General features: G+C 46.2%; 1 protein-coding gene across 2 annotated transcripts in view; it reads right to left on the bottom strand.

Moving 5' to 3' along the window:
- CACUL1 (CDK2 associated cullin domain 1) overlaps positions 1-12,240 on the bottom strand; it is a 75,238-nt gene that overhangs the window by 44,203 nt on the left and 18,795 nt on the right. The window contains exon 4 of one of the 2 annotated variants that reach the window (XM_068166126.1): positions 1,390-1,485. The exons of the other annotated variant lie outside the window; for it this stretch is intronic. Coding sequence (XP_068022227.1) covers positions 1,390-1,485 — 96 coding nt within the window. The remainder of the gene's footprint in view (positions 1-1,389; positions 1,486-12,240) is intronic. 2 annotated transcript variants of the gene reach the window in all.

The following is a 12,240-nucleotide window of genomic DNA, read 5'->3' as shown; positions in this document are numbered from 1 at the left end:
TGAAAGGTGGTTGTAGCCAGGAAGGGGTTGGTCTCTTCTCCTAGGCAACCAGCACCAGAACAAGAGGACACAGTCTCAAGCTGTGCCAGGGGAGGTTTAGGCTCAAGGTGAGGAGAAAGTTCTTCACCAAGAGAGTCATTCGTCATTGGAATGTGCTGCCCAGGGAGGTGGAGTCACCATCCCTGGGGGTGTTCAAGAGGAGATTGGACGTGGCACTTGGTGCCATGGTCTAGTCATGAGGCCTGTGGTGACAGGTTGCACTTGATGATCTTTGAGGTCTCTTCCAACCTTAGCGATACTGTGATAGAAGGGAAGCTCTACAGGAATTTAGTCCAACCTCCCTCCTGAAGCTGGAAAGAATGGCACAGATGTGTTCATGGAAACTGGAAAGTAGTATCTGTTTGGAGGATCTCTTAAACTGTGGGAAGCTACCAGTGAAAATAATTTTAAAGGATTTGAGACTTGTTTAAATCTAAATCAAGTATTTTTTTCCCCCCTGTAAAAAGCCCAACAAGTTTCTTTCCCAATAAACTTTTTAATCATTCTTTGTGAACTATGCCAAGGCCAGTTTCTGCGAGAACAGCAAATTTCAAGCTTAAGTTATTCATTATCATAAAACCCCCAAAAACTACACTACCAAAACATTGGAAGCCTTGGCACTTTGACAGGAACAGTGCAAATGGTAAACTTCTTCAGAGGTGTGGAAATCATCAGAAATTACAAAACCAGCACCACACTTATAGCCAGTGGTTTCTGTACCTCTGCAAATATGCCTGACAGTGCTAAGGACAGTTTGTCTTCACCTACTCAGTGCTCCAAATTGCTTTATCAAAAGGCACAGACATTTCCAAGGGACCATCTTCTGCCTGGTCCAAATCTGTGCCATTGAAAGAGCAAGAAACAATCATCTTTGCAGCCTGCTCAAACTACCAAGTCAAAGTAAATAAACAAAGGCAGAGCCAATAGACTATCTCTGTTCAGAGAGATATAAATAAGCTCCCAACTATTTGGGAAGGCTTTTTTAGAGTCCATGTGGTGGGTTTAGGTTAATGCTGGGGGGTTGGGGGGAAACTTCAGCCCACCACAATCAAAAAGAGAAAAGAAAACCAACACCACCACTCAAACCATTCCCCCCCCACTCCCAGGAACAAAATATCAAGGGCAGAACTCTGTGTTTAACAGCACAGATTCCCTTTCCCCTCCCCACATGACTTTGATCAGTGTTGTAATGCAAGCAGCAAAACCAGGCATCAATTTTAAGTTCTACAAGTTAGAAGTCATAGCTGAATGTCTTTTTTTTTTCCCCCCCCTTTCCCCCCTCCCCTTTTCTCCTTGTCAGCATCTCCTGTATGGATATACTTGATTTGAAAAGAGTTTGCTAAAACTTACCATATATATGAAAAGAGGCACAATGCTCTGCAATGCTCCCATATACTGTCCAAGAGCTACGTTAAATCTTTCAATATAGAGATCTGGAGGGCTGGCCTGCAAGAAACCGTAAAAGTCAGGTTGGAATTGGCACAAGAGAAAGATCTGGAACAGCATGGGCTATGCTTTCACAGCAAGCTCAGGAAACTACAAAGCATTTGGTACACTGAATCCACACAAAGCAAAAGCCCCACATCATTCCAGAGTTTCTGCTCTAACTCCCTCCAGCAAAAAGAGTTGCCTTGAGAAACTGCTTTGTGCCTAGGACTACAGGTCAGTGACCAGCAAAAGTCAAGGCAGCGTGCCTGTAACAAACTAGCTTTTAGTATGTGCAAACAGAAGCTCAAGAGACCAGACCTTTGCTCTGAAAGAGCTATCTGTCATGCCTAGAATCCACCACCAAACTTCAGTAAGTGCTGTGTGCTTCTGTAGGCTTTTACTCCAGGACAGCAGGGTGGCAGGAAGTTGTTTGCTTTGCGTCCCAGCTGGCAAGCGCCACATCCTGACACCTTGGTAGCACCAGAACAAGAGGGCACAGTCTCAAGCTGCACCAGGAGAAGTTCAGGCTTGAGGTGAGGAGAAAGTTCTTCACAAAGAGCTGTTGGCCATTGGAATGTGCTGCCCAGGGAGATGTGGAGTCACCATCCCTGGAGGTGTTCAAGAGGGGATTGGATGTGGCACTTGGAGCCATGGTTTAGTTGTCATGAGGTGTTGGGTGATAGGTTGGACTTGATGATCTCTGAGGTCTTTTCCAATCTTACTGATTCTATGACCCTCCAGCTCCAGGGAGCTTTGTCCTTCACAGAAAAAACCTTAATCTTTTTGCTGGGTCACCTAAGGTAAAGCAGAACATTCGGGGTGGGGAGTTGGAGGGACTGTGAAGCAATGTCTTCAGGCAGGGTGTCCTGCACTCCAGACCAGGCCCACAAAAACCTACTGCAGCATTCCAACGTGCAGTGTCACCCTGCAGCCCCAGGCAAACATCTGCTACAGAAAACCTGAACATGGCCATTTCATGACAGGCTCAGAGCCCACAGTGACATCACTGCTGTCTGTGTACACCATCTTTCCCAAAGGAGGAAACAAGGAAGCTAAAAGGACCTGTACCACTGTAAGCTAAGTTAAATTGTAAAGGGAGACAGGAGGGGAGAAAAAGGGGAGAACCAACCACCATTTCTTTTATATATCAGAATACAGAACTAACCAGGTTGGAAAAGACCTTTGAGACCATCCAGTCCAACCCATCACCCAACACCATCTAATCAACTCAGCCAGGGCACCAAGTGCCTCATCCAGGCTCTTTTATTTATTTAGAGGGGTGCAGGGGTGCTGCATTAGAGCATTCAGGAGTGCAGTTACACTCCCAGGGATGGAAGTGGAGCTGGCATGACATGTTCCTCCACTATTCCCCTCTCCACCCTAATCCACTCATACAGGGCTCTGTGTCCAGCCCAACTTCTCCTGTGTTTCCTCCTGTGGTCTCTCCAGAGGAGGGTGGGTAGCTGCCTGAGTTTCTAGTGGTCACACACCTACACCTAGCCACATACACCTAAGGACAAAGTGTTGCTTGCTACTGAAGCAAAACTTTTCTTCCCTTCCATAACTTTCCTCTCCCACAGCAGCAAGAGAGAAGAGAATGGAGAATGCAGCAGTGACTGGGACCTTGCAAAAACACAAGCCCAAAGATTTTTCTAAAGCCAAAGCATCTGTGGCATAAGAAACCCTCAAGGCTATCAGCACCTCCACCACTTTATCAGAACTTGAAGCTCTTATCTTGACCAAGCACATTTTTCAACCAGGGCATTCACCAGGTGCCCGAAGAGAACAGACTCCATGCTGACTTTTTCTAACCTATTCAGAATAGTTGCTAGAGCAAAAGTGGGCTCTTTTGCTTTAAACCATCATCTTCTGCCTCCCCCCTTAATATTCTCAATGGACACATGGGCAATTTTCACAGCAAAAAAAACCACCCCAATACAGAGCAGAGGTTTCAGAAAGGAAAGCAAAGCTGGCAAAGGAATAAAGAAGTGTGACTCCCCATGCTGTTGCCAAAGGTTATATTTGGTTATTCCTCATTTTGATCCCAAGCTTTTAATCTCATTAAAGATGCAGTTCTCCAGGGTGGCCAAACGCATTCTGGTTCAAAATGCCAACAGCATATGAAAGTGGCTATGAATGCCAAGGAGTCCCTTTCATATACAGTTACATACATAATTTGTTGCAAATAACATGCAATGAAATCTGCATTTCTAACTGGGATCTGCTCCTGCTTCACTCTTTTTTTTTTTTTAACCTCAGCTTTAAATATGGTTATAGCCTCCCATTTGTAAAGACTCAGTGTACAGCCTCTAAGATTAAAAAGATGGCAATTCTGCTTCAAAGAACACGTCAGACAAAAGGAGAGCACAGCCTGACACAGGGCACCCCTCCTCTCACCCACAGCTTACACTTTGCATTATGAAAAAACCCCAAACAAATCAGGAAAAAACCCTTAACAGAGAGGAGTTGTTTGGACAGTGCGAGATTGAATGCCATGAACAGAGTCTAAGCACTGGTATACAGCCAGTCTGCCACCCTTTTTACAGGGGACATCAAGGATTGATACCCTTTTCCTCCACTGAAGATGAAAACTCTGCTGGCTCACCTCACAAAGCTTAAGTCATACTAGGAGAGAGGTTTTAAGAGGAAACAACTGCACACCCAGTTGCCTCCTGAGAACACCCTCAAGAGTCTTTTAATGGAAGGAACGACACCAGCTGATCACCACTGCCCTGCAATCAAGTGCAAAACAACTGCTCTAAGAGTCCTGACAGCTTCAAAGGGAGCACTCACTGTGTCAGGCAAGTATCAGGCCTAGTCTTGACCTCTGGGATGCAAAATCATGGTGTTAACTGCTTTATCAGCATGAGATCAGAGCATGGTTAGGGTTGTGTGACAATTTCAGGCCGGGCCTTTAAGAAAAGGACCTTAAAGGTCATCTAGTTCCAACCCCCCTGCCATGGGCAAGGGACACCTTGCACTACACCAAGTTGCTCAAGGCTTCATCCAACCTGGCCTTGAACACCTCCAAGGAAGGAGGTGTCCACAACCTCCTGTTCCGGTCTCACCATCCTCACTGTGAAGAATTTCTTCCTAATACCCAGTCTAAATCTACCCTCCTCACGCTTCTATCCATTCCTTCTCATCCTATCACTCCATGTCCTTATAGAAAATCCCTTCCCAGCTTTCTTGTAGGCCTCCTTCAGGTACTGGAAGGCTCCCAGGAGTCACCTCCAGGCTGAAAAGCCTCAACTCTCTCATGCTGTTCCCATAAGGAAGGTGTTCCAGCTCTCTGACCACCTTCGTGGACCCACTTCAGCAGCTCAACATCCTTTCAGTTCCATCCTCCTGATGTGCTTCACATCTGACCTCAACAAAGGCACTATGAGGAAAGCACATACTACCTGAGTCTGCTTGGCTCCACTATGAGGAAAGCACATACTACCTGAGTCTGCTTGGCTCCAAAGAAAACTCCCCCCAATTATTGCTTGACTTGTAAACTAACAGAAAACACCACCCCAAGCCAAGAAGCCAGTAACAGCATTTTCACAGCTAACCTATAAATTATTGTAATCTGGGTCAGGCAGACAGAAAAGTCTGTTTTCTGTTCATTAAGGCATCACTATACGGCTGCACAACACTCCTAGACTGAAATTGATTACTTGTTTGAGCACTGGAACTTCCTTCACACCTCTAGAATCACATTAACAAGACAGTAAGCCCAGTGGGACTAGCTGGGTATAAATCACATCAATTCTGTAAACTAAAAAGGCAGTGCTTGGCACCAAATCCATGAGTACAGAGAGGTGGCTAAGACATTTCTATTTAATGGGTAGCAGTGGAGTAGAACTTGCATTTCATAAACAAATCTGTATTTATTCAGCTAAAGCTGTCATTGGAATAAAAAGAAACTGCTCAGGCTGACAGTGCTCACTCTCACTCCTAATCCAGGAAAGATAACACAGACATTCAGCTGTTTTAACTATGGGGCAAGGAGTGGAATTAAGCATGACACTTCCTTCTTACAAGTAAATATTGAAAGAAAATACTAAGTCCCTAAATCCCCTCCTGTCTTACCTGAGGGATGCATCACAGAAGCTGTTCAAAGAAAACTGTACTGCTAGCCTAAGGTTTTCCAGGAGAGAAGAGGATCCTGTACTCCTTCACTCTCCCAACCTGATTCCTACACAACTGTCAATTCAGCTTGCTTTTGGGAGACAGAGTAAATCCTGTCCTACATTTTCTCTCATCTTCCACCCAAAGTTAAGAACAGCTTTCCAGTAGCAACTACACAGCTTGCCTGGTCACAGCAGCACTGAACCTGCAGCCAGGTCGCTCAAATTGCAATGCAGCTGAATTTGCATTACATCTTCAGCTAGGTTTTGAGCCAACTACTTCTTCGCATAAAGTACTATGGCTGCTATTAAAAGCTGATGCTAAAGATATCATTTAATCTCCTTCCACACCACAGTGGACATCTCAGCACCAAGAGAAACAAGCAGTAACAAGGAAACACATTTGAGAGAGAATGATGTGCAAGACAGATAGCTTCAAGCAAGACAAGCCATCAGAGACCCAGTACACTAAATTACCCTTCCCTTATTTATTTGAAAGCTAGTACCCAGGCATTTCAATGAACTTGTGGGCAAGAAACTGCATGCATGAAAGAGATGTGGCTTTGGGGTTTCTTTTATTGTAAGTTTGGAAACTAGTTTGGATATCCTTAACTGAACACACAAAAGAAACCTGAAGGCATGCTGCTGGCTCAAGACAACTCAGAAACGGCTCACAAGAAAGCAACACTGATGTGTCCAGAGAAGGACAACAAAGCTGGGGAGGAGTCTGCAGCACAGCCTGTGAGGAGAGGCTGAGGGAGCTGGGGTTGCTTAGCCTGGAGAAGAGGAGGCTCAGGGGAGGACATACTCCTCTCTACAACTACCTGAAGGGAGGTTGTAGGCACGTGGGGGTTGGTCTCTTCTCCCAGACAACCAGCACCAGAACAAGAGGACACAGTCTCAAGCTGCACCAGGGAAGGTTTAGGCTGGATGTTAGGAAGAAGTTCTTCCCAGAGAGATTGGCCATTGGAATGTGCTGCCCAGGGAAGTGGTGGAGTCACCATTACTGGAAGAGTTTAAGAAGAGCCTGGATGAGGCACTTGGTGCCAGGGTTTAGTTGATTAGATGGTGTTGGGTGATGGGTTGACTCAAGGACCTCAAAGGTCTTTTCCAGCCTGGTTAATTCTGTATTCTGTAAACAAGAGTCCTTTGCCTGAGGAACACAAAGTTCATCTGTTTCTGAACAGTTGCCTGGCACAACCAGCAATACCTTTGGTAATGCTTCCATTCCCATGTTAAAGGGGCAGTTCCATTTCCCCTGGGAATATGCTCACTGCCAAAATGCCAGCACACATGCTGCAGCATCCCTCCCACACCTGCCAAGTGAAAAGGGAGAACAGCTCTGACTACACCAACTAACCTACTATTTGTGTAAGAGAACAACAACTGGCTTAAAAGATTCAGATCCTTCAAAAGGCAGAAAAAAGTGATTTGTTTACTTTGCCTTGCAGACAATTTACATGATGCTCAGGTCTGCCTCACTTAACAAGGGTGCTATTAAAACATTTGACGAAAGACAGACACCAAGCCAAAGTGCAATTCACTCAAAGACTTTCCGCTTCTGTTTGCTCTCAAAAGCCATTCAAAGCTGTACAGCTTTGTGACACTCTTATAGAATTGCCTTAAAGCAGGGCAGCAGATGCAGTCATGCTTCCATCTCCATTCTACATGGCTGGGAAACAAAACAGCATTGTCTGCATCCAACAACCATCACCACACTGTTTCAGAGTAAGGAATCCTCAGAACCTCTTCCATCTAGTGAATACATACTCATCTGTGCTGCATTTATCTGTCTGTAATTATAGCAGGGTCTGCAGCATCCAGTGTGGTGTGGCAAGGAAATGACTGCAGGCATCCAGCCCTGTGAAAGAAGCTGCAGGCAAGGATCATAGAATCCATAAGGTTGGAAAAGACCTCAGAGATCATCAAGTCCAACCCGTCACCCAGCACCTCATGACTAGCTAAACCATGGCTCCAAGTGCCACATCCAAGCCTTTTTTGAACACCTCCAGGGATGGTGACTCCACCACCTCCCTGGGCAGCACATCCCAATGGCCAATCTCTGTCTGGGAAGAACCTTCTCCTCACCTCAAGCCTAAACTTCCCCTGGTGCAGCTTGAGACTGTGTCCTCTTCTTCTGGTGCTGGTTCTGGATGCTCTTCTCAGGTTAGCTTGCCCAGAACAATGTAATTTTTAATGGAAGTTTTGGCAATATGGTGACCCCCTAAGCCTACTACAACTGTGAAGCCAGCTTGATGACACCCACACATGGAGATACACTTTTCTAACAGGAAGGGTTCCTGCCAGCTGAGTTCTAATAGTTCTCTCGGTAGAGAGGCTCTGCAGAGAGACCTCGACAGGCTGGACAGATGGGCAGAGTCCAAGGGCAGGAGATTGAACACATCCAAGTGCCAGGTTCTGCACATTGGCCACAACAACCCCAGGCAGTGCTACAGGCTGGGGTCAGAGTGGCTGGAGAGCAGCCAGGCAGAGAGGGACCTGGGGGTACTGGTCAATGGTAGGCTGAACATGAGCCTGCAGTGTGCCCAGGCAGCCAAGAGGGCCAATGGCATCCTGGCCTGCATCAGGAACAGTGTGGCCAGCAGGAGCAGGGAGGTCATTCTGCCCCTGTACACTGCACTGGTTAGGCCACACCTTGAGTCCTGTGTCCAGTTCTGGGCCCCTCAGTTTAAGAAGGATGTTGACTTGCTGGAACAAGTCCAGAGAAGGGCAACAAAGTTGGTGAGGGGTTTGGAACACAGCCCTGTGAGGAAAGACTGAGGGAACTGGGGTTGCATAGCTTGGAGAAGAGGAGACTCAGGAGTGACCTTATTGCTCTCTACAACTACCTGAAGGGAGGTTGTAGACAGGCAGAGGTTGGTCTCTTCTCCCAGGCAGCCAGCACCAGAACAAGAGGACACAGTCTCAGGCTGTGCCAGGGGAGGTTCAGGTTGGATGTTAGGAAGAAGTTCTATACAGAGAGAGTGATTGCCCATTGGAATGGGCTGCCTGGGGAGGTGGTGGAGTCACCATCAGTGGAGGTGTTCAGGAGGAGACTTGATGGGGTGCTTGGTGCCATGGGTTAGTTGTTTAGGAGGGTTGGATTGGTTGAGGGGTTGGATGCAATGATCTTGAAGGTCTCTTCCAACCTGATCTGGTTTATTCTAAATAAAGGTTTACTCTAATACTGATCATTCATCCGACTCCGTGTGATTCACACCACTAAAAGCTTCTTTCACACACAATTAAGCAATGTTACCTTCGCAAAACTGATGGATAAATACCTGTGGCACTGGGTGTTTGGCAGGGTTTTTTTTCCCCTTTAAAACACTCTGGACCAGAAGAATGGCTAGTCTGAGTCTCCTCTGTTTACAGCAGACTGTCAGTAGTAACAATCACACAGCTGACCCAAATGAACTCAACTGGTGAATTAACATGAAAGGAGTTAAGACATGCAAGTTCCCAGATTCCATTTCCCACCTCTATTTATGATCTTGCTGATAGAACATAGAGGAAGCAGATTTATTTTCTATATGGAAATTGTCCCAGGGAATCAACTAACTTCAAGTTAGCTGGGCCCCGCAGTTTAGGCAAGATGTTGAGTTGCTGGAAGGTGTCCAGAGAAAGGCAACAAAGCTGGGGAGGGGTTTGGAGCACAAGGCCTATGAGGAGAGGCTGAGGGAGATGGGGTTGCTTAGCCTGGAGAAGAGGAGGCTCAGGGGAGACCTTACTGCTCTCTATAACCACCTGAAGGGAGGTTGTAGCCAGGTGGGGGCTGGTCTCTTCTCCCAGGCAACCAGCACCAGAACAAGAGGACACAGTCTCAAGCTGTGCCAGGGGAGGTTTAGCCTGGAGGTTAGGAAGAAATTCTTCCCAGAAAGGGAGATTGGCCATTGGAATGTGCTGCCCTGGGAGGTAGTGGAGTCACCACCACTGGAGGTGTTTAGGAAGAGCCTGGATGGGGCACTTGGTGCCATGGTTTAGTTGATTAGATGGTGTTGGGTGATAGGTTGGACTCTATGATCTCAAAGGTCTTTTCCAACCTGGTTAATTCCATTCTACTCTGAGAGTTCTTTCCATGCTACAAGAGATGACCTGGTTAGCAAGTCAGACACTGCCCACAACAGTGTAATAAGAAGGGGCTTCTTCACGTGGATGGAGCACGTAACCTGGCCTTACATATGCACATTAAAGTCTAATCATCACTTCAGTTAATTTGATTTACTAAATGTACACAAAACCCAGGCACAGATAATGTTGCCAGAAGTTCTACTTCACAGATTAGAATAGAACTAACCAGATTAGAAGAGACCTGTGTGATCAAGTCCAACCTATCACCCAGCACCATCTAATCAACTAAATCATGGCAACAAGTGCGTCATCCAGTCTCTTCTTCAACACCTCCAGTGATGGTGACTCCACCACCTCCCTGGGCAGCCCATTCCAATGGCCAATCTCTCTTGCTGGGAACAATTTCTTCCTAACATCCAGCCTAAACCTTCCCTGGCACAGCTTGAGACTGTGTCCTCTTGTTCTGGTGCTGCTTGCTTGGGAGAAGAGACCAACCCCCACCTGGCTACAACCTCCCTTCAGACTGGCACAACTGTTCAATGACAGCATTGCACTATATAGAGCTGATGTGCTCAGTGTACCTCAGAAGGAAAGCAAAACATACCTAGAAAAAAACCAACACAACTATTTAGGCTGAAATTACCTTAAAATACAAATATCAAGAACTTCTATGAGGTGGTACTGTGTACACCTCTCTGTACCCTGTACACAGTTCATTTTCACCAGGCTCTCAAAGCATGAATTGGACGCATTTTTAAACCTGTCCACATGCCAAGCTTGCAAGGTAAGCCTGACAAGCCCACTTAAGCTTCATGCTTTTACTCCTGTCATCAGGAGAATTACTGAAGTTACACAACTGATTCCAAAAGGCAAATAAGGAAGTTCAGAACCTAGTCTGAAGTTTGGAGTAAGGCATCTGTATTAATCAGATTAATATTTCAGTAAGAGCTGGGGCAGGAAGCAACAAGCTCCTCACTGCTGGATGGCCAAATCCTGTATAATCACAGGACACAAAGGCAAGCTAAACATGAGACAGAAAAGAAGAAAGGAAAAGGCAAGGAAGAAGCAGGTTCTCCACAGTATGGTGCTGACATTAAGAACAGATGGCAACCAACAGTGATGCAATGCAAGGCACTCAGTTCCCAGAGTCCTGGCAGTCCTTAAAAGAGCAGAATGGCTTCTCCAAAGCACATTCTTGCAAAGAAACAACAGGTGAGAAGATTTTCATACTCTACTGACTGGTTTGAGGGCTGACAAGACAGAAGACCAAGGAGTTGTAAGGATTAGTAAGAAGCAGGAAAAACAAAAGCCCTCTGTGTTTTCCCAGGCAAGCAGTGCCAGAACAAGAGGACACAGTCTCAGGCTGCATCGGGGGAGGTTTAGGCTGGATGTTAGGAAGAGGTTTTACACAGAGTGATTGCCCATTGGAATGGGCTGCCCAAGGAGGTGGTGGAGTCACCATCACTGGAGGTGTTCAGGAGGAGACTTGACAGGGTGGTTGGTTGCATGGTTTAGTTGATTAGGTGGTGGTGGATGATAGGTTGGACATGATCTTGAAGATCTCTTCCAACCTGGTTTATTCTATTCTAAATCTGCAGGTTGTGGGGGCCATGCAGCAGCCATGCTAATTACCTACCAATGCTAATTACCTGCTCACTTCAGTCATGTCCATTGTAAAAATATATATGTAATGATCATAGTTAAGAAAATAAACATACATTCATGCACACCTCAAGACAGAGGGGAAAAACCCCAAGCCCTCTAGAGCATTCAAAAGCCAAAAGGATGCTGTCAGCTGTGGGTTCCAAATTTAATCCAATGCCTTTGAGACAGAGGAAATTGAAAGAAGAAATTGCAGTGGTTTAAGCTCTACCACTTCTGCTGCAGTTAAAGTAGAAACAACACAAGCAAGACAGTGTTTATTTACTCAGAGAAAGAGTCATTCTCATTGAACTTCAAACAAACAAGAGAATTAGGTCATGAGTTCAAGCCTGCAGTGGGCAGTAGTGTCCTCCCTACTCTAGTCTCCATCTTCCCTACTCTTGGAACACAAGCCCTGTGAGGAGAGGCTGAGGGAGCTGGGATTGCTTAGCCTGGAGAAGAGGAGGCTCAGGGGTGACCTTGTCACTCTCTACAACTACCTGAAGGGAGGTTGTAGACAGGTGGGGGTTGGTCTCTTCTCCCAGGCAGCCAGTATCAGAACAAGAGGATGCAGTCTCAGGCTGCGCCAGGGGAGGTTTAGGTTGGATGTTAGGAAGAAGTTCTATACAGAAAGAGTGATTGCCCATTGGAATGGGCTGCCCAAGGAGGTGGTGGAGTCACCATCATTGGAGGTGTTCAGGAGGAGACTTGATGGGGTGCTTGGTGCCATGGGTTAGTTGTTTAGGTGGGTTGGATTGGTTGATGGGTTGGACACGATGATCTTGAAGGTCTCTTCCAACCTGGTTTGGTTTATTCTAAATAAATAAAGCTTTATTCTAGTCATGAGGTCTGTGGTGACAGGTTGGAGTCGATGATCTTTGAGGTCTCTTCCAACCTTAGTGATACTGAAACTACTGAATTCAAGTGCTTCTGCTCAAGACCAAAA

This window comes from Melanerpes formicivorus, unplaced genomic scaffold (genome assembly GCF_026170545.1).
Source record: "Melanerpes formicivorus ecotype bairdi unplaced genomic scaffold, bMelFor1.0.p_v2 SCAF_97, whole genome shotgun sequence".
Classification (NCBI taxonomy): Eukaryota; Metazoa; Chordata; class Aves; order Piciformes; family Picidae; genus Melanerpes; species Melanerpes formicivorus.
This window is presented reverse-complemented; position numbering and strand designations above follow the sequence as displayed.